The sequence below is a fragment of the Lindgomyces ingoldianus genome (assembly GCF_010093535.1).
Source record: "Lindgomyces ingoldianus strain ATCC 200398 unplaced genomic scaffold BDR25scaffold_32, whole genome shotgun sequence".
Lineage (NCBI taxonomy): Eukaryota > Fungi > Ascomycota > Dothideomycetes > Pleosporales > Lindgomycetaceae > Lindgomyces > Lindgomyces ingoldianus.
Window position 1 is genome coordinate 461,151 of NW_022985193.1, and position 21,108 is coordinate 482,258.

The following is a 21,108-nucleotide window of genomic DNA, read 5'->3' on the forward strand; positions in this document are numbered from 1 at the left end:
CGTGAATATCACAATGCTACCAGGGCTCGATGCCGAGGTGGATGCCAAGGCTGCCCCTCGTTTTCGCACAGGAGAAAATTCTGGAACACCCGAAACAAATGGTGGAAAAATCAATGAATACATTGCATGCTAAACACCATACACAAGTTACAAGCCAGACCCAGTCTAAGTGAGTCAGGATGAGAGTCATAAAAGGAAGAGCTTGCTGTGCCAACTGCTGCTTGAGTCTAAAGACTCTCCAAAAATTCCCAATTATCCTCCCCAAAACCCGATATCCCGTCCGTCGTCATCATCCTGTTTATGCTTGTGTTTGTGTTAATCTGGGTCTTGTCGTTCTTCTGCATGTACCACCCCAGTCATGATCGTAATTATTCCGCCCTGAACCTAAATCGTGCCATTTATGAGTGCTTCTTCGCCATTGTGTTGAGAGCGCTGCCATTCTTGAACCACTCAATCTGACCCTCATTGAAGGTCTGGGAAAGCTTCACTTCAAATGGCTTGCCGCCATCGGCAGGGTGGACCACAAGGGTCACGGGCTTGCCGACAGCGAGCTCGGTGCATAAGAGGTCAACCTTGTCATTCGGCCCAATCTTGTCGTAATCGGCAGGGTCGGAGAAAGTGAGAGGGAGCATGCCTTGCTTCTTCAGATTGGTCTCGTGCTGTGGAGACATCAGATTTGATCTCTTCCAAAGTATAGGTTAGGATAACTTACGATACGTGCGAACGATCGAGTGATGATGGCAAGTCCACCCAAATGCCTCGGCTCCAAAGCAGCGTGCTCACGAGAGCTACCCTCGCCGTAGTTCCAGTCACCGATAACGACCCATTGGATTCCGTTCTTCTTATAATCACGAGCAACAGCTGGGACAGCGTCGTACTCGCCGGTCAGAATGTTCTTGACCTTATTAGCTTCACCGTTCTCGGAGTTGATCGCACCGATAAGCATGTTATTGGAGATGTTGTCTAGATGTCCACGGTACTTCAACCACGGGCCAGCCATTGAGATGTGATCGGTGGTGGTCTTGCCTTGGGCCTTGATGAGAATTGGGAGATCCTTAGCATCCTTTCCATCCCAAGGTTTGAATGGTTCAAGGATTTGGAGACGGTCAGAAGTGGGAGAAACAGCAACAGAGACGGAGCTACGATCCTCTGGAGGAGCTTGGTAGGTGTCTCGTCCTGGGTCGTAGCCGTTGGCGGGTAGGCCGGCGCCTGTTGGAGGCGACAATTTGAACTCTTTGCCATCCTTGTCCTTGAGTGTATCAGTCAAGGGGTTGAAGTTCAGTGTACCAGCGATGGTCATAGCCACAACTAGATCGGGAGAGGTGACGAAGGAGTGGGTGGCGGGGTTAGCATCGTTACGGCCGGTGAAGTTACGATTGTAGGAAGAGATGATAGAGTTGGGCTCGCCCTTCTTCACATCTCGGCGATCCCATTGGCCAATGCAAGGACCGCAAGCGTTGGCAAGGACCATACCACCGAATTCTTCAAAGGTCTTCAACTGTCCATCGCGCTCGATGGTGGCGCGGATCTGCTCTGAACCAGGAGTAACAGTGAAGAGAGCCTTGGCCTTGATGCCGTGAGCCATGGCATCCTCGGCAATGGAAGCAGCGCGAGTCATGTCCTCATATGAAGAGTTGGTGCAGGAGCCAATAAGACCGACCTTGAGCTCTTCTGGCCACTTATTGGCCTTGACCGCATCTTTAAATTTGCTAATCGGGGTGGCGAGATCGGGAGTGAAAGGACCGTTTATGTGAGGCTCCAGCTCAGAGAGGTTGATCTCAATGAGCTGGTCATACTCGGCGCCCTCGTCCTCGCGGAGCTCCTTAGCGTACTCACGAGAAAAGTCGCCGATTTCCGATCGTTTAGTGGCCGCGAGGTAGTCGTACATACGGTCGTTGAAGGGGAACAGGGAGGTGGTAGCACCGATTTCGGCACCCATGTTACAGATGGTGCCCATGCCCGTACAAGAAAGAGCCTCAGTGCCGGGACCATGATATTCGACGATAGCACCAGTCCCACCTTTCACGGTGAGAATGCCGGCGACCTTCAGGATGATATCTAAAGGTGGTGTAAGCTTCACCGCAGCTCAATTGACAGCTATTACCCCGCAGCTCCTCTGAGGCTGAAGCCCACCCGCAATGTGAAGCCGCCGGAAAATAACGAAACATACCTTTAGGAGATGTCCAGCCAGAAAGCTGGCCAGTGAGTTTAACACCAATTACCTTGGGCGCCTTCAATTCCCAAGGAAGATTTGCCATGACGTCAACAGCATCGGCTCCACCGACACCGATGGCGGCCATACCAAGACCACCAGCATTGGGAGTGTGGGAGTCGGTACCGATCATAAGACCACCAGGGAACGCATAATTCTCTAGAATGATCTGGTGAATGATACCAGAACCGGGCCTCCAGAAACCAATATTGTACTTGGCGCAAGATGTAGACAAGAAGTCGTACACTTCCTTGTTGATCTCATTGGCACGAGCCAAATCCTTCTCACCACCAACCTGTGCCTCGATAAGATGGTCACAGTGCACAGTGGTCGGGGTAGCAACCGAGGGCATGCCTGCCGACATGAATTGAAGAATAGCCATCTGGGCAGTGGCATCCTGGCAAGCAACTCGGTCGGGTCGGAGCTTGAGGTAGCTCGTGCCACGCTCAATTTCCTGGCCGTGGGGGTCGTCCAAGTGGGAGTAAAGAATCTTCTCGGCGTAAGTGAGCGGGCGGTTGAGGCGCTGGCGTACAATGCTGAGGTTCTCGCTCATCTTCTTGTAGTTGATGAAGTGGCCCTTCTCCCAGTTGGTCATCTCGACCTTGCGGGAGAGCGGAGCATCGCTGACAGTAGCCAATTGCCTCTTTCCAAGGCTCTGGCCAATGCGGCCGAGCCTCGAGAACTTCTGCATTGTGGGCGAGGTTGTGAAGGATTGAGTGGAGTGGAGAGGGGTGGTGGGAGGAAGAGATGAAAAGAAGATTCGAAGCAGCCCACCAGAGGCCCGATAACTAATGGGCAACAGGGCACAGCTGATTGGGCGTCGCTCCGTTCGCACGGTGCCAGCTACCTCGGTGTCAAAACAAAGCAGGGCGGTAATTATTTCCCGCTGGCCCGCGTTTCACGTGCGGTCGTGGGTGAAAAAGACGCAATTAAGTGAGAACACTTCCGCGCGGAGTTCGTCATTGAATGATTTACACGAGGGCGTGAAGGAGCCACTCTGAAGGCTGTTCACTGTGACGCAACAGCCTCCCAAGGTTTGTCGTCTGTCGTGAGGATCAACCCCTCGCCTCGTTTCATTTTGGTGGGTTGATTGTCACAGATAACCACTGCAAAGTGAATTGCCATGCGCACGCTTACTCTGATCCGCAAGACCCTCCTCTAAACAACCAAACTCGACATACAGTCGGTCTGCAGGCCAGGTCTGCAGGTCGGAAATTCCGATAGTGCCAAGGCCGGGGTTGAGCTCGAAAATTCTTTCGAACCTGCAGACATGTCTCGCGCCCGCTAGCCGAGTCTCCCACAAACACCAACCATACATACCCGGCTGCCAACCGTATCCGCGGCCGACTGGACCATCATGCCCGCTATCCGGGGTTCTAATTCGAAGAAGAAGACGCGGCGACATACGCGCGATCTCGATCAGGTGCACGCCGACCTTCACTCCGAACGACATCTTGCCCAGTACAAGGACACAAAGGCAGTTGAAGACCTCCCCGGGCTAGGGCAGTGGTATTGCAAAGAGTGCGCGAAATGGTTTGAGAGCGAGACGAATTTTGGAGCGCATCAGAAGGGGAAGGTCCACAAGCGGAGGTATGGTCAACGCCAACCTATTGACGGATACATATTAGAGCAGGCGAGCTAATGGAGGAGTAGAGTAAGGCAACTCCGCGAGAAACCATACTCCCAGAAGGAGGCAGAGGCAGCGATAGGCCTTGGGACAGACAACGGCAAGCGGACGACCACGCTAATGGAGGTGGACGAACTCCCAACTGCGGAATGAGTGCAACAAGAGTTAGAGGAGACCTGAGTATTGGAGGCTAGGAATTAGCTTTTAGCTGTTGCGATGAGGGGTCTGATTGAGTGAATAAGTGCTCATGTGGAGTTTGGTTTACAAGCATATGGGCGGCATAGCGTACACCCAGCTCACAGTCTGGCTGCCTGGGCGATATCTGCATTGCAAGGTGTTCTGAGACAGGGAAAGGGCTGCGAAGAGGTGTCCAAAATATTCAAATGATACCCGGAGCAAATGAACATAGAGGATGATTACCAATCTTAGCTGTTCGATGTTTCAGAAATCTCAAGTTGTGAATTAGGTACCGATGTGTCTTGGTGCCTGAACCAGCCTGATTGCTACCTACGAAAATTCCGTCGCCAAAGGACCTTCACAAAGCCATATAAATTGGCACACAAAAGTCTCCATTATGTGCCTCTCCTAACAAGATCCACCAAACTCGATACATCCAAATCGTAAACCGAAGAAACAACCATGTCATTTAAATCCCCCGAACTATATGGCGGCGCCATTACCGTCGAACTGCCTGCCGGATTTGTTGACGCGAGGTTTGCATCCCCACTTATCTGTGCCCAAAGATACCCTTGCTAACGACCACCAGCGGCATCCGCCAGATCCCAGATCATCAAGAAGTCTACCTCGATAGCAATAGTTACTCAAGTATTGTCTTCGACATCCTTGAGAGGGTCGAGAAGCCGGATGATGAGGCAGCTCTGCAGTACCATTTCGCGGACTTGATTGAGGGGACTGGGGACGAAACAAACGTGCTAGGCCAGGGAAAGGCTACTATGTTGAAGATGCCGTAGGTTTTTACCTTCTCCCTTACTTCCTACTATTTCATCTAATTTTCCCCGTCTCCGTATCTTGCCCTCAGCGTATTGTGCTGTCACGTGCAACTGTAGTTCACCTCTGCTAGCTTGATCTCGCCGCCCCTAATCTTTCCTTCCACATCGCTCTAGTCCTATAATATTTCTGTCTATTTTCTCTCAGTATTACCTAACACCATTGACAGGAACAAACCCGTCTACTCCCTCAATTACATCCAAACGCCCCCTCGACCAGACAGCGCACACCATCGCAAAACTCCTGACTTCGTCTCCATTCACCTTCTTCTGCTCCGCCTAGAGGAACAAGCCACCGACATTACCATCACAATCAACGTACCTCATTATTCAGGCGAGTACGTCAAAGCTAGAGAAGGAGAGCCAACCCAGCTAATGAAAGATGGGGAGACGGTCAAGCAAAAGATCCTTGAAAGCTTCGAGATCAAAGATTGGGGTCTCTTTGGTGAGAATTAAGGGGCTAGATTTCAGCTCCATGAATTCTTTCATAGAATACACAAACACATCTATCTTACGTAGCCAATCGTCTGGAGGAAATCCTCCCTTTCACCATGCCAAATTGTGAAAAGTTAGCCCGGTGATAGTAAATCTTGTCACCTAACATGGAACATGACTGGGCGATAACTCAGACCAGAGTTCTACATCTTGTTGGCGTCCTCCCTAATTCTAGCAAGACGTTAAATAGATCAACTCCGTCCTGGTCATGTTCCACGTTAGGTGAGAAGGTGCAGTCGAAATATGAAAGATGTCACAATCCATCATGCTCTCGCCCTCGAGATCATCCATGATAACATTAACTAAGCTGCACTGTCATATGAAGCCTGAACCAAGAAAGTCTAAAGGTATTCCCCCTGATCCGAAAGCAAACCCGAGCGCCTTTGCAGCGCTCCTTTGCAGAATAGAGAACATAGGCTACGTGTTCACCTTTTGCCCCTTGTTGAGAGAAGCCTGAAATCATTGACGTACACCTATTGCAAATGCAGCATGCTCTCCGATTGCTCACTTGTTAGCACCATATCCGGCTCTCGTCAGCCGACGCCGAAGTTCTTCCTTCGCAGTGGGTGCTCGCACTTCAACTCCCGACATTGGAGTGTCCTCGGTTTTGCGGGCAACGGGGTTGGGAGAATCCAAGCTAGGTAGTGGCGGCATTGGGAGACCACGGCCGGCGGCCAGGAATGGTGACGGTGGTAAGTCTTCTAGGTTTGCTGTCTGATTAACGCCATCCATTAGTGCTGGATCGACAGGCATGTCGTAGTTGTTATACTGAGGTACGGGGTCCATCATCTGTGTATGCTGAGCGTGCTGGGCCGCTTCCATCTGTAGTTGATCGCTAGGAGAGGGTGACCGGGTTGGTTCTCGCTCCTGATACCTTTGAGGCTGAGTAGGGGTGACTGAGGACTGTGGAGCTGGCATGACACGCGATTGAACCCGCATGGCTGACAGCCCCTTATTCATTTCGCTGCATTCTGGACAGTTTCGGATGACTTGGCTGACGGTTTCCTTTATCCGAACCCAATGATATGCTTCAGCGATGGCAGCTGTGGTCTTGTTGATGCCTCCGTGGGACTTATGATGGACCGTTCGAGCAATCTCGTATTGCCTTTGGGGATCCGAGATGACTTCCTTTCCTTTCAGGACGAGCTTCTCAGGTCGGTCTCCTTCAGCGGGAATGAGCTTGTAGTGTGTGGCGGCGCTCCGAAGGCGACTCTTCTCCGCCCTGTCTGCACCATTCGGGTACTTTCCGTTCTTCAGGTAGAAGCGAATCTTGTCGAACCGCTCTTCTGATACAAAGTCATCGTCCTGGCCAAGGTCTCTCCCGTAGATTATGGCGTCCACGAGCTCGCCAGGATACGACTTGAGGTTTCCGCACCCTTTGACGCGCCCAATGCGCTTGAAGCCAAGAGCATCCCATATTCGGCAGGAAGCAACGTTGGTCTCGTACACGAGATTGAAGACAGAGTATGTATACCCCTGCACTCATTAGCAAACATACTCTCTAGCCTTTAAAGTATAGCATGTTATCACATAACGTAGAACATGATGAAAATGGGGCCTGCCTCTCTACTAAACCACTTGCTAGAATCGGGGAGGACAACACCAGGATACCGCTTTGTGACCAGAAATACCCCTACCATGTCCCACGCTAGGCGAGTAGGTGCTGTATACTCACCAATTTCGGCGCCCACTCCAGGTACGTCTCACCCATCAAGCGTCCCACGCCTCGATTCCGCGAGGCATCCGTTACCAGGAATCCGCCATTGCAGACATGGCTGGATCTGCCAGGGTAATTTGGTTTGATATAAAAGCTGCCAAGACACTCCTTTTCCCAATCACGGCCTGTCCGCACCATGTGGTGTACTTCATCGATGTTGTGTACGTCTCCAAGAATCATAACAGCGCCAAATACACCAAACCAGTAAGGACCAAAGGACTCGAGCGGTAAGGGATCGAGCATCGGGTACGTGTCGCCCTTCTCAATTTCACGACTGAACTGGTCAGCGAGGTATGCGAGCAAGGTGAGGGGGACCTGGTTCGGCGTCGAGAATGGAATGATGGTCGCGATGGTTACTCGGTCGCGAAGGGTGACTTGACGCGGGACGATGCCCTGGGGAAGGGTGGCGCCAGGAATAGGGTAGGGCATTTCGCCAGAGGTGCGATACATGATGGGCGCGGTCGGGTCCTCCAGCATTGCGGGCATGGCGGCAATGGGGACGCAGGTCCTAGGGTGCTGTCTATGGGTCAGCCCGGTCAGCCTGTCAGTCTTGAGAAAGTTCGATGATCAAGGAATCGTGAGTGAGTCGCGTGCGGAAGCATGCGCAGCAGCGCCTCAGAGCCCGAGGTCTGCGACATACGACATGGGCCGCATCGACTGGATTCTCTGGTGAGTATTCAGGCCGACGAACGCACTTACCTTCGAAGAAATATTAGGGCAGGTACGCTTGACACGGCTTGAGTATAATTCAGCACGAAAACTGCCAAGCCTTTGCTGAGCCAATCATACCCCAGCTAGCATTCACAAGAAGCCGATGCTTACCTCCCTAGGTAGGTAATTTCGCGTTGTGGATAGAGTGAGCAGGTTGACGGTGGTGTTTGCTTTGAAGCTGCTGTCAGTGTGAGGTGAGAGGTGGAAGGCGCAGTTTAGTCGCGCTTGCCAACGCTCAAAACTTCTGGCGTGGTCTCTCCTAGTCAGTGGATTGCGTCACGTGCTCATAGAAAACCGTAACCTTCAAGGCTTCCTGGGCTGGTCTCTTACATACACACCAAACACGATAGAAATGCTGTGATGAGAGCACAACGTAAAATGACAGTTAGTTATTGACTCTCCTGATGAAATCACCGGGAAGAGGAGTTGGCTGGAACAGGAGCCTTTCCTATTGCTCGAACTTCATCGAAATGCTGACTTGCTCGTTGAGATCTTTGGCCCTGCTAGAGACATCTGGATGCATATATTTAGACCAAATCACTTGAAAGGTAGATGCAGGAGGCGTCACTGGAGGTGATAGACCTTCTATGAAACGCGTTTACAGAGATAAGACTTGGTCCAGCCCCCATCCCTTTTGCCGTTTGCCCACGCGATGCCCATCTCCGTCTCCCTCCACTAAGTCGAACAATTTTCAACATAGGCCCCTCGCTTTTGATCACTGAGTAGCCAAAGAACGGAATCGCGGCCAAGGCCGTGAAGTCACTTGAGTGGTGTGACTCAACAGCCGTTCGAGGTCTTTGAAATGCATTGATGGTAGCGCTACCTTGGTACCTAACGTGGGACTGGACAGAGGTACTCTAGGACAGATATTTGCATTCTGTTGATGATCTCCCTGATTATAGCGGAAGGTTTGATAGATCAACTCCACCCTAGTCGTGTTCTAGGTTATGTGATAGTACGCTGTAAATCTCTCGCACTTGGTCAGACGTTCAGGACGTTGGCTTTGCACAGATGGGGAACTAGGAATAGTGCTTCCAATGATAAGGCCAGAATAATCTAAAAGGGAACTGCGTGCCATCCTTATCCGTAAGCCTGGAGAGCTTTCAAGGACACAAGCCATAGAAGATAAATTCATTGACCCGCGTGCAGCCAAATACAGGCCTAAAGTCTATTCGCATGACATATCTTGGGGTGTATCCGGCATGTGGGAGAGGTCCGTCGGAAGCTAATGCTACTCCGTGAATCTGGACATCGGTGTTAGGAAACATGGATTGTCGGTAAAGGTCTCACTTGTAGTATACATGTTAGTGGATGGCCTTTCGCGTTTCAGTGTGCGAGGAGTACGCTTGCTGGCTTGTGCCCTCGGACTTCTGAAGCAATATGGAGATAAGAAGATCTGACATGCAGAATTCCAAACTCCTGCTAGCCCGTGCAGCGTCGAGCGCACCGAACACCAAATTCCTCCTTGGCAGGGTCATCGGATTCGCAATTGTGCTGTGTGTTGGTACACCCCGCGAAACAAAACAGTCTCTCGGTTCAGGTAAGAAACTGCATGCTGTCAGCGCTCTCTCTAATTCCGGCAATGGGTTCGAGAGTTTCCCTTACCTCTCAACCCATCTTAGGTTTGCGCTAGCGAAGAACAGTCCCATACGCCGTTGCCAATCCATTGCGTTTTTAAACTCTACTCCAATTCAACTCCTCCCCTCGTAAGGACAACCCCCAACTCGCTTCTCCCGCCAGTTGTACTCAGCTCCTCGATTCCCGCGCCACCACTCTCTAAGGGCCAACCATCAATCGGAGACGTCCTCGTGCGCATATCTCCATACGCGTGCGTATACGGGCCCGATTTCTGAGTTCTTACCAACTCTCTCTTCACAAGCCGCTGAATCTCGAGGTTCCGTTCCTCTGTCTCCCTCCTTTTCCTCTTCTCCCTCCACAGCAGAAATGAAACGCCAACTAACGCTAGTGCGAGAGGTGCGCCTACGCCGACTCCAATTGCTGTCTCTTTGGCTGTAGCCAGGGATTCGGCTTCTGATGAGACCGGAGCGGTGACGGTGACGGTTTGCGTGGGCGCGATGCTGGCGTTAGAGACGATGACTGGTGTGGTAGCATTGGTGTGTGTCGAATTAAAGACCTCAATACTTCCTGTCCTCCGATCTGTAATTACCTGGCCAAAGGATATTGCGAAAGGTTTGCTAATAGTGCCGAAAGACGTACAATTTCCGCTGTCTTTGTCAAAGGTGTTGACATCGCAGCAGAATAACCTAACACCTGCATCGACGGAGACGAAGCCACCTGTCGGAGTGATCGGAATGGGGTTTTTGGCGCCTTTACATTCCTGAAAGCATGAAGACGATCTCCAATTTACGTCTGTACAACTCCATTGTGAAAGGGTGAATGTGCTATCGTAGCAAAGCCTGCATCCTGTCAGCCGGCCGGCTGCTGAAGAAGAGAGATTCTTATATGTACCCATTGTCTAGGCAGTAATCCCCTGGCTTACAGCAGTGCGAATAATCGGCGGACTGGTTACAGGGCACATGGTCCGGCTCAGGGACTTTGTTCGGGCGGTAGCAGGTTTTCCCCGCTGAGGCAACTATGCAGAAGAGAAGAAAGGCCACAGGCCCTTGATATCTTCGAGTCATGATGCTTTTCGTGAGAGTGACGTCGAAATGGTAGGGATAGGATAAAGTTATGAAGCACTGAGGCGTGATAACGCTACCAACCCTGAGGGCAAAGGAAATGATAGATATCTTGGTAAAGAAAATATATAATATTATGGCCGGGTGGTATTGCAAGTGATTGACGCAAGACAGAGGATAAGTTCTACTTATCTCGAGGCCTCGAAGCTGAGTTGAACAGACTAGCGAAACTGTTTGGATCTTGGCAGCATATTTCGGAAGCAGATCGCTCAGAATACGAAATTGGGGGCGTGTTTCGCAACTCTTTGATGCCTCAAGCCGATGCAAGGCCAAAACATCAAACAGACTGGAGCACCAGTGAAACTAGGCGCGCAATCAACTCCCTCGCGTGCGCGAATGCACGTTGTCACTTTCTATAGGGTGTAACAAAGATGTGATTTGCAACAAAGGGTGGCATCTCTCAACATCCTCCTCAGATCTGGCAAGAAGGTTGGTAGATTAAATCTACCCTGGTCATGTTCCGTGATATGCGATAATATGGCGTAATATCTTCAGTGGGAACATGAAAGATCTACAAACTGATAGACATATGGAAGACGGGTCCCCCTGCTTTAGTAGAGAGTTAACCTTTTAATGGGTCAGCTTCTTGACACTCTTATAAGCTTTGCCGAGTGCTCAAAGCTTCGCCTTCAAGGGTTTCTGTATTTCTTGATCTTTTAGGCCCTTGAATTCCCAACCAACTTCTGGTTGCAACTTGAGACCCTCCCCAGCCTCCGAAACCTCGATCTTTTGCTTTGCAGCACTCTCGATCCACTCGTCAACGACAAGTCTAGCTACATTCTTCCCCATCAAGGCACTTGTCTCCATCGTGCTGATGAAGCTCTCAATGCCACTGGTATAGAAGAGCCCTTCGTCAAGCTTAATCTCATCGAAAGTGACTCTCGGGTACTCGTAGGGATATGAATGCCACAGTTTATGGTATATCCAGCTGATAGGTCCATTCGCTGACTCCCCCTCTTCAGGAACATGCTCACCAAGGATCTTGGATAGGAAGACCGAGTCGATTCGCTTTGGTGAGAAAATCTTGTAAATATATTCCGGACGGTTCTTTGGCGTACTACGAGGATTCAACCCAGCACCCACGATCGAGATGCTGAAGAAGCCCGTAGAGCCCACACCGTTGGGATCAGAACCATAGTTTTCGTTTGGCAGCAGAGTTGTAAGTACAAATTGTGGTACTAGGTTTCCCGGATCAAGCTTGAATGCGGTAGGATCCAGCTTATGTGGTGAGGCGAAGAGGGTGACATGCAATTTAACATAGGGAATCTGGTCGGGAACGTGCTTTGGCGCTGGGTCTATAACGAGTTTTGAGAACTGGAGCGGTGCTGCAAGGATTACAATATCGAAGATAGACGTGTCTCCGGAGGAGGTGGTTAGGGCGTATGTTTTGTCAGCTTGCTTGGAGATCTTGGCGACTGTAGTGTTGAGATGTGTTGTGGCGGAAGCTTTCAACATTTGAGAGAAGATTTGCCAGTTCCCTCGATCGACACTCATAGCGCCGGAGGCGGCCATACACACCATAGTTTCGAGGCCGTGGATCAGAGGGAGGTTTTGGGCATAGTTTACCCTCGTGCTGTACACATATTAGTTTATTACCTGGTAATCTATACACCCCGGCAAGAATATACATACCTCGCCTGAATGACGTCGTTCGCAAACTGATCTCCGATACTGTTCGCTTTGAGAAATTGCTCTCCCGTCACCCCGGTAATGTTGGTCAGCCCGACTTGCTCCGCAACATCGCTGAGAGATTTGAACGGGAAGGCGGGTTCCTCGTACATCTTCAAAAACTTTCCAACTGTACTCCTCATGAGAGAATTAGTCCTTATAGGTGCTAATCCATACCTCCACAACAGCTTCGCCTTATCCCACCATCCATCCTCGGCGCTTGTTACTAGCACAAACTCCTCTCCGTTCCAGATTCCAAGCTCCGGTGCCCCATCAGGTTTCGGCCTATCGTCTGACGAAGTGGAGAGGTTGAAAGTTTTCGCCGCAGAAACGAGTATGTGGTTGACCTCAACGAAGATCGAAGCGCCAAGCTCGATCGGCGCATTGGGGTCTGACCAAGCATTCACAGTGGTACTGCGGCCGCCAATATGCGAGGAACGCTCGAATACGGTGATATCCGCATGAATTCCAGCCTTCGTTGCGTTCTGTGATAAATAGTACGCTGCGGAGGAACCCCCAGCTCCAGCACCTGAGAGCTGGTTAGCACAGCGCAGGGTCAGGCGTCGAGGCGAGCGACAAACAAATACTCTCCGGTGCAGCGCTCTGGAATGTGGTAGAAAACGCTTACCTATTATGGCCACCCTTTTCGCAGACATTTCTTGTGGTTGGAGCTCATCTAACGTTTCATGCCCGCTTCTGCGGAAAGCTTCGGAGAGCGGCAGTGAGAGAGCGGCAGCTAATGGGGTGAGAAGGTGCATTCTTCAACAGGTTCTCAAATCGAGAGCGAAAAGCTGCATTAGATGTACAATTTCATCCCCAAAGACCAGGCTGAAGAGATATGGGGACCGATTAGTGCATTTTGGAGAGATGTTGTTGGAGAGGTTGGTGTTCGTCAGCAATCACTTGGAGCTTGGACGTGGCCAAATTCCATGGATCATCTTACATCTACGGCCTCGTTATGTCACCTGCCTGTTGTCACATCGCCTCTTCAAACCTCAAACGCTGCATAATCGAGGGCACAAAGAGTTTATTCAACATAATACAATCCAGCCAAGCCAGTTGATTTCTCTTTGCTATATGATGCGGGTATATATAAATCGGTTTTAGGAACAAGGAAGCATAGATCATGTGGTATCATCAGTCATAAACCAGGACAAGCATCGTCCGAAAATGCGCGAAATTCTAAAGCAAAAGGGGCGTGTGTGCCAACTAACCTGAGCGAGTGAAAACGATCCTAGGAAGTGTCCCAAGTTCCACGCCTCAAGAAACCGAAAAGCCCTTTCTTAACTTTAGGTTTACTCTCCCCAGCCGGCTGAGGATATCCATTGACCAGCACATCCGCATTCAAACGATCTGCCTCTTCGTAGTCCCATGGCGTCGTCCAGTTTCGCTGCGGAATCTCGCCTAGCTTAGTACTATCGGATGCAAAAGTATATGTCGATGGGGTTGCCTTGTCAGTTCGACGTTTAGAAGGCCCTACTACAGGAGAAGAAGGAGAATGCTTTTCTTTCGGCAGCGGACCCTTCCGCGGGCTGGGTACTTTGGGAGGAGGTAGCTGAAGCGGCATTGTGTTATCAGGCCTCATGTGAGGCCAAGTTGTCGGTCGCGGTTCGTCGACTGAGCCCGCTCTTCTTCTGCCGATCTTGGGTAATACTCCTACATTTGGAGATTGAACCAGCAACGGATCCACAGGTGCGTATTGGGGTAATGGTGAGTTTAGTGGAGAGGGACATGTTGAGCTAAGCGCCGTAGAGGGAGATCTAGTCGAGCTTGCACTACTCGAGGAGCTTGTCCGGCGATTTCTGGGTCTGACAACAGCTAACTGAGTCTGACTTGACTTCTTAACGGGTACCCGGGTGATGGTTGGAACGTTTGAACGTGACTTCGAACCAGCGTTCTTTCTCTTGGCCTGGTGTCCTTTGCCTTTCGGCGTATGTCCGTTCCCTCCAACAGTTCCCATACAAACTTGGTGTTTCATGCTTCCGCACCGGGGACATCCACCAATTCTGTAGACCTGGAGTTGGGAGTGACTTAGTCGTTGATATAGCTGGTTGAGTGACTCGACAGCCTCAGCTCTGGACGCATCAGAGAGGTTCGTCAATGATTTGTAGTCAAGGTTGAGATGGCTGGATTTGGAGTCATGGTTCAAAAATGCTGCGATGATCCCTACAAGACCGGTGTTTAACTTTATGAGGGTTTCGGCAAGGGAAGCATGAGCGATCGCTGCATTATCTTATGATCAGCACAATGCATGCTCTTTCAAGGAAGAACCATGCGATTCAAATAGTTTGAGAGCTCACCATCGCCCTTTGCAAACTGATCCCCAGCCTTACTATAGTGGTTCTTATAGCTTGATTCAATGTCGGCTGGGCCTCGTCTTAAGGAGTTCGAGAGCTGCAGCTCAGCACTGGACGCTGAGTCGAAATGAGCTTCTTTCTTACGTTCCTTCCGCCTGCGGCGCCGTTCTCGAAGACGCTTGAAGATGTCGAGGCCATTGGTGAAGGCATGTATGAGATTGGTGACACAATTGGAGACTTCAGCTTCGCCAGAGAGATTGGCATTCTTGTCTAATGGGCTCGACATTCCAAGCTAGAAGCACAAAAGGAAGAAGTAAAGAAAACGAGGGACGAGACTTAGAGGAGTCACAAGCTCGGCGGGGAGAGGCCCATTGTTATCCATTATCCTGATCCTTGCTTAGAGGCTTCGCCCTCAACCAGCGCCCTGGTTCCTGCATCTGTGACTGGAGAGACAGTATTGTTTCAACCTTGCGCAGCACGAGGACGCACCTAGCCGCCGCGAAAGAAGATCTTGGAGCTCTTTGGGGCTGTAAGTGGTGGGAGGTCTCCAGAAAGCTCCGCGGCCCCCTGCACAACGGCACATGGGCGGCCTATTGTAGTCTAGCGCGGACACTCGGCTTGCTCAATAAGCTCCAGTGGTCCCCCGCACTTGGTCCTGCATATAAAAGGCCCAGTCCGCGTCGAGATGGATATCCCTCAGGGTTTTGGACGCTGCGAGTGCAACCGAATGACAGTTATCGCGACATGCAGGGCGCTGAGAGATGCTTCGGTACTACTCCGTTAGGCTTGAGGCATGAGTGCGTTGTTCTTGCTTCCCCCACTTTCCACGAAATGTTCCCGGAATCGAAAAGTCGCAGAAAATTGAAACCACGGGGATCTACCCAGGATGACCTTTGTATGTTGTCAACGTCTTGAAAGAAATTGATAGAAGTGGAATGATTTCTGTTCATTCACGACACCCTCCCGGAACTGCCGCTGGCACCACCCTCCTTCTATCCGATATGGAGAAAATTTGAGAGGGGAAGGGAGCACGGCAAAAGTAAATTCAGGGAGGCCAACATATCTATTCACTAATATCGAATAGCAGTGGCATTTAAAGCTACAGCGGGGTCAAGGGTGCGTGTCACTACCCCACGCTCTGAAAAGACCCTCTAAGAGTTGATTGAACGGAATCAGGCCTCACCAGAGGTACCTGCCAAAATGACTGTCCCAAAACACCTCGCTATGCTAAATCCAGGAAGCCGCTCAAAGAAACACAGCCTCACTGCCCACCATCTTCGGCCTCCTCAACTGTAGCCGTGCGCCTCGTTACGTTCTGCCCTTCCGAACTGCTTCCCGCGACCGCAGAACTGGTAGCTTCACCTTCGTTGGACCCAGCAGCATTACCAAAGCTCCAGCTCGATTCAAGGGAACTAGGCTCGGCCGGCTTTGATGATGGACCGGCCACGGCACTCGAAGGCGCGGGTACTCCAGATGAAGAGGGCCTGGGCTGTTGGTAGTGGTGTGCTTGTGGTTGGAAATTTGCTGTTGAGAACGGAGGTAGGGTGACTGGTGGCACTACTCCTGGCGCTGACTGGCCTCCTTCGTATGATAGCGCCGGTATCTGAGTATCCTGATTGGTAGGTTGAGGAGCACGTGCTAATGGCCGCAACGTCCATCCTTCAGGCAACACTAGTCCATCTGGCAATCCCGTATCGCCTTGTCTTAGAATTGGCCCATTGGTAAAGTACGCTTGGGGAGTCATTGGAGCGAGTCCGTAAGCTGAACTCATCGGTGCAATAATAGGGAGTTCCTGACCATTGGCCGCAGTTATACCAGAGGCTTGCTGGAGGCGGTGAAGCTCACTGAGAAGAGCATGAATATATTCGAGCTGATCATGTTGGGCGTTCAGTTGATGAAGTGATGTGATAATGTTTTGTTGCAGCCGTAAGATGTCTGATTGTATGTCTGCAGGGTTGTGCGTGAAAGGACCCGGCATCTGCGTGCCTTGGAGATTGAGATGAGGGAGTTGAGGAACGCCTTGGTTCGGGGGATGGTTCGCAATTTGATTTTGGCCTTGGCCTTGACCTTGAGCGAGGTGTTGGGCAAGGTTCGCAATGGCGTTATTATTATTGATGTTGTTAACGTTGCCCTGCTGGTCGGCCGGCAGTCGCAAATTCCCGAGAGCAATGCGAATGGGGCCGAAGTTGAAAACACGCATGTTGCCTCCTGGTCGATTTTGTTGGCCGCCCTGTTGTTCTTGCTGGCCTTGGAGTCCACCTTGACGCTGCGGTTGGTTACCCTGATTACCGGGGAACAAGCGATTAAGCCCAAGCCCGGGTTGATTCTGTTGATTCTGCTGGCCCTGATTTGCCCGGTTGTTCTGCTGGGTGCTTTGCGCTGCTGCTTCTGCGAGGACCGGTCGACGGCACGTAGGACAAACTTGCTGCCTCTCAAGCCAGCTTCTCAGACAGTGGAAGTGGAGGATGTGCCCACATGGCAGCTTCTTCGGTCTCTGGCGCTCATCAACGCGGCGACCAGCTTGAGTAGCGTCCGCTCCGGGTTGGACCCAGGGTCGCATCTCCTCCCGACAAACGATGCATGTATTTTCTCGAGCCAATTCCTCTGCCGTAGCATCGGGGTAGCGGGCGTTCATGTCTCGGGTTGCATTTCTATATTGAACGAAATCGTTGATTCTCTTAATGAAAGAGCGGATAGTGATAAAGAGGTCCCTCATGATATGGATGGGGATGCCGTAAAAGGCCATGAGAATCATAAAGAACCCCAGATAGACGATAGACTTAATGAAGTCTATAGATGGTCAGCAAACATAATCACACATCATGCATTAAGTACGCACCTGTAGTGAGATCAAGGTAAAATACCCAACGACCCTTCTCTTCCCATCCTAGGACGTCTCCGTCGTCATCATCCTCTTCAGCGGCAGGTGCAGGAGCCCCTTCACTTTCAGTAGCTTGTTCTTCAGCTTGCTCTGTAGCCTGCTCTGTAGCTTGCTGCCTGGCTGATTCCCTTGCTACCCTTCGAGCTTCAAACAATGCTGTTTCCTGGCGGCGAATGATGACTAGCTCGACAAGCGAGAGCGTGTAACGAAGCAAGGTCGAGATGGATGCGATAGCCAGGAGCACATACTCGAACCCAAACATCACCATAACGCCAGGACGAGCGTCCTGTAGTATAGAGTCGACACAGTACTGCATCATGAATATGTCGAATCCAACTGAGAGAAGGAGGGAGCTCATCAAGCGGGTGTGGAACAGGCGGGGATTCGCAGGCGGCTGCTGCTCGAGAAACTCAACTCGCCCTTCGCCTATCCATTGCCATACCTTCCCTCCAAGAAGGCACAGAAACATAGCGAAGAACCAGGGTCCAATGTCGTCCCGGAAAATTGTCATTGCGAGCAGGGTTTCGCTGACGGCAAACCATGCCTTATCGTAAAGTTGTTCAGTCTCGATTGGGCGGAGGTGGCCATAGAACAGGCGCTGAAGCCCATATCCTATGCTTGCGGTGATGATGAGTGCAAGGTTGATGAGGAACTAGCCCGATGTTAGGTGCTTGCATTGTTCTCCATGGTGCAGGGAACTCACCATCAGAGAGCCGGTGCTCTGCGAGATATAAACGGCGGCCGAGTAGAAGTTGGGTCGCTCGTAGTACGCGCGCAGGAGGACGACATTGGCAAGGAGGGCAGAGCCCTGAGGAAGTCAGCATCTCGAATGCTTGTTGCAACAGTGCAACATACCGCCACGTAGACCTGAAGTCTAGTCATGCCGGAAGAACTGGGGCGAGATTTGTGCTCAGGAATGAGTGGATAGCCCCATAAGAGTGAGAAGGGAGGCTTTGGAAGAGATGAGATGGTGGGATGGGAGTATGCTGCGGCGAAGAGGCACACCTTGAAGACACGTTGGGAACTACATCACGTGACTCTGGCCGACGTTGATGACGAAAATCCCGAAATCCCTGTCACCAACAATTAAGCCCCCTCACTCATTGCTAGTGCGCAAACCACCTCGACTTGTTTGTCAAAGCTGCTGCAGCTTCTCTATAGCTTCGGTCGAATACTCGGACCCAATTGAGCTTCACAGACTTAGAAGCAAAGCTCATCGGAGAGCTCCCCGTCATCGTTTCGTTCTATCTGGCCTTAGCCGTGCACACCTGTGTCATTACTCTTCTCTCCAGTTCACTACCAGGTCTCCAAGTTTAATCTAGCTTGGTACGTCTGTGACCAATAATTTTGTTTGTGTTCCCGCATCTCGTGCCTGGGTTGCGGAGAGCGACGAAAGGCTACTGCAGGCCAGCCATGTCAATTTTGCATCAGGATACCATCCATTGTTGTCATGATCCCAAAGTCTAAATCTAGTGCTTGGGCGCTAAGACCTCGACGATTCAACATGTTGGCAGCAGCTGACGAAAGACACTCTTACCGCGCTTCACCAAAACCTATAAACCAGAGCCCAAGCATCCAGTTATTCTGCAGATTCTCACCCCAATCCTAAAAGCTGGGTTAGAAATCTGCTTCATTCTTTATTCCTAAACTCACCTCTCTTTACAATGTTGTGGACTGCCTCGGTATCAAGCTTTATGCTCGGTGCCTTGCCAGCTCTCAATGCATAGAATTTAGACGCATCAATGATCAAGTCAGTGGGGAACAACAGTCTGTTCACTCAATAGCGTCCAATATCCCATTTCATTGCGCCGGCAGGGTGGATGAATGTGAGTGTCTGGGTTCCGGACGTGTGCTTCGTCTTCTAGCTTACCGTGGACCATGGCTAGGCCAGAGTCTATCCCTTAGGCTCTTGCTAGGATCCAGGGACAGTGCCAAGAGGAGGCAAATTTCTGTTCAAGATTGCCCCTACCATGTTCCGTGTTGGGTCGCATGGTGTAGTAAAACAATCTGAAACAACTGACTTACGAAGGGACCCGTGCGGTATGGTGTATGACCCCACGAGGAACGTCTACCACCTCATGTGCCAGTGGCATCCTTATCACATCAGGCTGAGGTGTTAGCCACTAGAGCGGTTAGTTCCTGCGATGGACTAGGGTTGCTTTCCAACATTACCCAGCCTGTGAATCTTCAAGGGAAGGAGGATGGTACTCTACTTATCTTCTACTCTTCAGTCTCTAAGCTCCCAACTGGTTAAGCAATTCCGTACTTCAACGGAACCGAAACCCAAAGTTTTGCTATATCGACAGATGGAGGCGAGGCTTGGACTAAATACGAGAGCAACCCTATTATCTCGCATTCACCTGAGGGCTGGAACATCACCGGTTGGAGGGATCCATTCTTTGAGCCCTGGCTAGAAATGGATGCCATTCTTGGATAGACTGAGCCGCACTTCTACGCTGTTTTGGTTCCGGTATCAAAGGTATTGGCCCACGCATTCCCTTCTATAGTGCTCCGACAAGCGACTTGTCCAATTGGACTTTCTTAGGGGCTTTGTGGGAGCCTGCAGACAATACTACCCTTGCAAGCATCCTTGGATCGGGAACTTACGCCTTCAACTTCGAGGTGTAAGTAAGGTATCCGAAAAGTCTATCCGCACGATCTAATACTTCTTCGCTCAAATTTCTTCCCTCCAAATGACGAGGATGGAGATGTTCACTACTATGTCAAATTTCATTATCGGCCTCAATGGGGGTTTTGGAATGAAGGGCTTATCTCTCGACGAGCGAATGGATCAGCACGGTTTACGCCAGTCGCCGATAGTGCTGTTGATTGGGACTATTGTAAGCGATTACTAGTTTCAATGACGCTAAGAACAACTCTCGAGTACTGTGGGGTTAGGCTCCCGAAGAAATGGGCGATTACGCTCTAACCCAGAAGGGTTTTCAAGGCGCTTTCGCTCTTTCACGGGAACTCTTCGTTATGATTAGCAACGGGCTGGTGAATTCGGACGGAAACCTCACAGCCCTCGGAAATAATCGTCTCGTTAAGCATGACAACGGCACATTCACAGCTTACAATCTAGGAGTTCGTCCGCTTCCTGAAGTTGTTTCTAGAATCAGAAATAACTCCACCCAGCAAAATTTGCCGCTAGATCTGTATCTTCCAGTATGATCTTGGGCAGCGGAACCGACCACATGGAGCTAGCCGCAACCTTCCGCTGGCACCGCGGGGTTAACCATTGCAGCGTCTCCCGGGGGGAGATGAGTATACGATCATATATTTCGGCCTTGTGTCCTGCACAATTAACGCTAACAGAACGTACTCTTCGACCATTAACCTGTTCTAAAACTACACTGTCACCGGTTACTTCTATCCATATACATACGCTAAGACCTCTACCGAGGACGTCACGACGCTAATTATCCTTGACCGTTCTTGCCGGAAGTCCACGCAAATGTGAGTCGAACGGTGTCCTTTGCTGTGAATCTAGCACTAACTACCAGGACCAGTTTTCTCTCACAACGCGTACTTACCCAACCCGTAATGATAGTACAAGTTTTGGTGTCTACGTTGCCAGTAGGGCAAGTGTGATGTGTCAGCCATTGAAGTATGGGCAAGACTTGTGAAAGTCTTCCTCGAAAGACCACTCAATTTAAGCAGCCACTTAGTCTTTGATACGGCCGGGCTAACCAACAACTATACCTGGTGGGCCGGAAACTAGTAGACTCATCTTGAGGAAAGCACCTCGTAGGTTCAATTTTGAGAACTGACCAGCATTTTCCCTAGCGAGCCCG

The 21,108-nt window shown here is 50.8% G+C and overlaps 8 protein-coding genes across 8 annotated transcripts; 2 read left to right on the top strand and 6 right to left on the bottom strand.

Moving 5' to 3' along the window:
* Positions 1 to 102: 102 nt before the first annotated feature.
* Positions 103 to 3,043, bottom strand: BDR25DRAFT_336348 (aconitate hydratase). Its single transcript, XM_033693089.1, has 3 exons — positions 2,171 to 3,043; positions 713 to 2,058; positions 103 to 659 (listed from the first exon to the last, which is right to left on the bottom strand). Exons 1-3 carry the CDS (start codon positions 2,901 to 2,903, stop codon positions 399 to 401), a joined length of 2,340 nt encoding a protein of 779 aa, XP_033543638.1. The 5' UTR covers positions 2,904 to 3,043; the 3' UTR covers positions 103 to 398.
* Positions 3,044 to 3,176: 133 nt separating this feature from the next.
* Positions 3,177 to 4,251, top strand: BDR25DRAFT_336349 (uncharacterized protein). Its single transcript, XM_033693090.1, has 2 exons — positions 3,177 to 3,802; positions 3,866 to 4,251. The coding sequence occupies exons 1-2, from the start codon at positions 3,570 to 3,572 to the stop codon at positions 3,990 to 3,992; spliced, it is 360 nt and encodes a 119-aa protein (XP_033543639.1). The 5' UTR covers positions 3,177 to 3,569; the 3' UTR covers positions 3,993 to 4,251.
* A 134-nt stretch (positions 4,252 to 4,385) lies between these two features.
* Positions 4,386 to 5,372, top strand: BDR25DRAFT_268284 (Mog1p/PsbP-like protein). Its single transcript, XM_033687095.1, has 3 exons — positions 4,386 to 4,552; positions 4,606 to 4,806; positions 5,017 to 5,372. Exons 1-3 carry the CDS (start codon positions 4,479 to 4,481, stop codon positions 5,300 to 5,302), a joined length of 561 nt encoding a protein of 186 aa, XP_033543640.1. The 5' UTR covers positions 4,386 to 4,478; the 3' UTR covers positions 5,303 to 5,372.
* Positions 5,373 to 5,845: 473 nt separating this feature from the next.
* On the bottom strand, positions 5,846 to 7,544 carry BDR25DRAFT_327860 (uncharacterized protein; the record flags this gene model as incomplete). The annotated part of the gene is made up of 3 exons (XM_033692352.1): positions 5,846 to 6,208; positions 6,275 to 6,817; positions 7,017 to 7,544. 3 exons carry the CDS (start codon positions 7,542 to 7,544, stop codon positions 5,846 to 5,848), a joined length of 1,434 nt encoding a protein of 477 aa, XP_033543641.1.
* A 1,906-nt stretch (positions 7,545 to 9,450) lies between these two features.
* BDR25DRAFT_345385 (uncharacterized protein) lies at positions 9,451 to 10,411 on the bottom strand (the record flags this gene model as incomplete). The annotated part of the gene is made up of 3 exons (XM_033694047.1): positions 9,451 to 9,926; positions 9,987 to 10,139; positions 10,270 to 10,411. The coding sequence occupies 3 exons, from the start codon at positions 10,409 to 10,411 to the stop codon at positions 9,451 to 9,453; spliced, it is 771 nt and encodes a 256-aa protein (XP_033543642.1).
* A 365-nt stretch (positions 10,412 to 10,776) lies between these two features.
* Positions 10,777 to 13,028, bottom strand: BDR25DRAFT_268290 (prenylcysteine oxidase-like protein 1 precursor). Its single transcript, XM_033687096.1, has 3 exons — positions 12,765 to 13,028; positions 12,101 to 12,665; positions 10,777 to 12,041 (listed from the first exon to the last, which is right to left on the bottom strand). Exons 1-3 carry the CDS (start codon positions 12,892 to 12,894, stop codon positions 11,084 to 11,086), a joined length of 1,653 nt encoding a protein of 550 aa, XP_033543643.1. The 5' UTR covers positions 12,895 to 13,028; the 3' UTR covers positions 10,777 to 11,083.
* Positions 13,029 to 13,214: 186 nt separating this feature from the next.
* Positions 13,215 to 14,760, bottom strand: BDR25DRAFT_268291 (uncharacterized protein). Its single transcript, XM_033687097.1, has 2 exons — positions 14,437 to 14,760; positions 13,215 to 14,359 (listed from the first exon to the last, which is right to left on the bottom strand). The coding sequence occupies exons 1-2, from the start codon at positions 14,717 to 14,719 to the stop codon at positions 13,371 to 13,373; spliced, it is 1,272 nt and encodes a 423-aa protein (XP_033543644.1). The 5' UTR covers positions 14,720 to 14,760; the 3' UTR covers positions 13,215 to 13,370.
* An 814-nt stretch (positions 14,761 to 15,574) lies between these two features.
* Positions 15,575 to 18,281, bottom strand: BDR25DRAFT_306002 (uncharacterized protein). Its single transcript, XM_033690533.1, has 4 exons — positions 18,170 to 18,281; positions 18,018 to 18,122; positions 17,273 to 17,966; positions 15,575 to 17,223 (listed from the first exon to the last, which is right to left on the bottom strand). Exons 1-4 carry the CDS (start codon positions 18,194 to 18,196, stop codon positions 15,695 to 15,697), a joined length of 2,355 nt encoding a protein of 784 aa, XP_033543645.1. The 5' UTR covers positions 18,197 to 18,281; the 3' UTR covers positions 15,575 to 15,694.
* Positions 18,282 to 21,108: the final 2,827 nt, after the last annotated feature.

Coding starts and splice junctions, on each gene's coding strand:
- BDR25DRAFT_336348 (XM_033693089.1), bottom strand. CDS start 2,903: ATGCAGAAGTTCTCGAGGCTCGGCCGCATTGGCCAGAGCCTTGGAAAG. Junction 2,059..2,170: donor TGGCTGGACATCTCCTAAAG/GTATGTTTCGTT, acceptor CACCACCTTTAG/ATATCATCCTGAAGGTCGCC. Junction 660..712: donor CTCGATCGTTCGCACGTATC/GTAAGTTATCCT, acceptor ATGTCTCCACAG/CACGAGACCAATCTGAAGAA.
- BDR25DRAFT_336349 (XM_033693090.1), top strand. CDS start 3,570: ATGCCCGCTATCCGGGGTTCTAATTCGAAGAAGAAGACGCGGCGACAT. Junction 3,803..3,865: donor GGGAAGGTCCACAAGCGGAG/GTATGGTCAACG, acceptor ATGGAGGAGTAG/AGTAAGGCAACTCCGCGAGA.
- BDR25DRAFT_268284 (XM_033687095.1), top strand. CDS start 4,479: ATGTCATTTAAATCCCCCGAACTATATGGCGGCGCCATTACCGTCGAA. Junction 4,553..4,605: donor GCCGGATTTGTTGACGCGAG/GTTTGCATCCCC, acceptor AACGACCACCAG/CGGCATCCGCCAGATCCCAG. Junction 4,807..5,016: donor GCTACTATGTTGAAGATGCC/GTAGGTTTTTAC, acceptor CACCATTGACAG/GAACAAACCCGTCTACTCCC.
- BDR25DRAFT_268290 (XM_033687096.1), bottom strand. CDS start 12,894: ATGCACCTTCTCACCCCATTAGCTGCCGCTCTCTCACTGCCGCTCTCC. Junction 12,666..12,764: donor GAAAAGGGTGGCCATAATAG/GTAAGCGTTTTC, acceptor ACCAGCTCTCAG/GTGCTGGAGCTGGGGGTTCC. Junction 12,042..12,100: donor AACGACGTCATTCAGGCGAG/GTATGTATATTC, acceptor ATATGTGTACAG/CACGAGGGTAAACTATGCCC.
- BDR25DRAFT_268291 (XM_033687097.1), bottom strand. CDS start 14,719: ATGTCGAGCCCATTAGACAAGAATGCCAATCTCTCTGGCGAAGCTGAA. Junction 14,360..14,436: donor TCAGTTTGCAAAGGGCGATG/GTGAGCTCTCAA, acceptor AAGATAATGCAG/CGATCGCTCATGCTTCCCTT.
- BDR25DRAFT_306002 (XM_033690533.1), bottom strand. CDS start 18,196: ATGACTAGACTTCAGGTCTACGTGGCG. Junction 18,123..18,169: donor GACTTCAGGTCTACGTGGCG/GTATGTTGCACT, acceptor TGACTTCCTCAG/GGCTCTGCCCTCCTTGCCAA. Junction 17,967..18,017: donor AGAGCACCGGCTCTCTGATG/GTGAGTTCCCTG, acceptor ACATCGGGCTAG/TTCCTCATCAACCTTGCACT.